General features: G+C 48.5%; 1 protein-coding gene across 1 annotated transcript in view; it reads left to right on the forward strand.

Moving 5' to 3' along the window:
* Positions 1–362: 362 nt before the first annotated feature.
* The window catches only part of GAD1 (glutamate decarboxylase 1 (brain, 67kDa)), a gene marked incomplete at its 5' end in the record, with an annotated part of 18,997 nt that continues 18,922 nt past the window's right edge, over positions 363–437 (forward strand). The window contains one exon of the mRNA XM_010133798.1: positions 363–407. Within this exon, the coding sequence (XP_010132100.1) occupies positions 363–407 (45 nt within the window). The remainder of the gene's footprint in view (positions 408–437) is intronic.

The raw sequence follows: 437 nt of genomic DNA on the forward strand, positions 1-437 counted from the left end.
TTCACGGCAACGGTGGAGGATGGACAGACAGACGGACGGACTGGAGATGGACTCGCCCGAGCCCCTGTACAGGTTCCGGAGGTGTTTTACAGGCGCAGTGGGCTCTGAGATGCTCTCTTTAGAGAGCTACTGATTCCATACAGGAGCTCCCTCCAAGGTGTTTTTTCAAGTTTGTAACAAGACATCCATCAGTGTTGGTTAATGGTATCCCCATAAGCAGGACTAACTTTGAAAACTTTGTTGCTAGTGTGTTGTGAGTGCAAATCTGTCCTTTGTGTCGGAAGAGTTGGGCAGTTTAAAATTGAAACCTGAGATGATCAAAGAGTAGAGTTGTTCTAAGTCACTCTCATTTCTCTTTCCAGGTCACCCTCGCTTTTTCAATCAGCTGTCCACAGGGCTGGACATTATCGGCTTTGCTGGGGGGGGGGCGATGTCAA

This window comes from Buceros rhinoceros, unplaced genomic scaffold (assembly GCF_000710305.1).
Source record: "Buceros rhinoceros silvestris isolate BGI_N320 unplaced genomic scaffold, ASM71030v1 scaffold19343, whole genome shotgun sequence".
Taxonomy (NCBI): Eukaryota; Metazoa; Chordata; class Aves; order Bucerotiformes; family Bucerotidae; genus Buceros; species Buceros rhinoceros.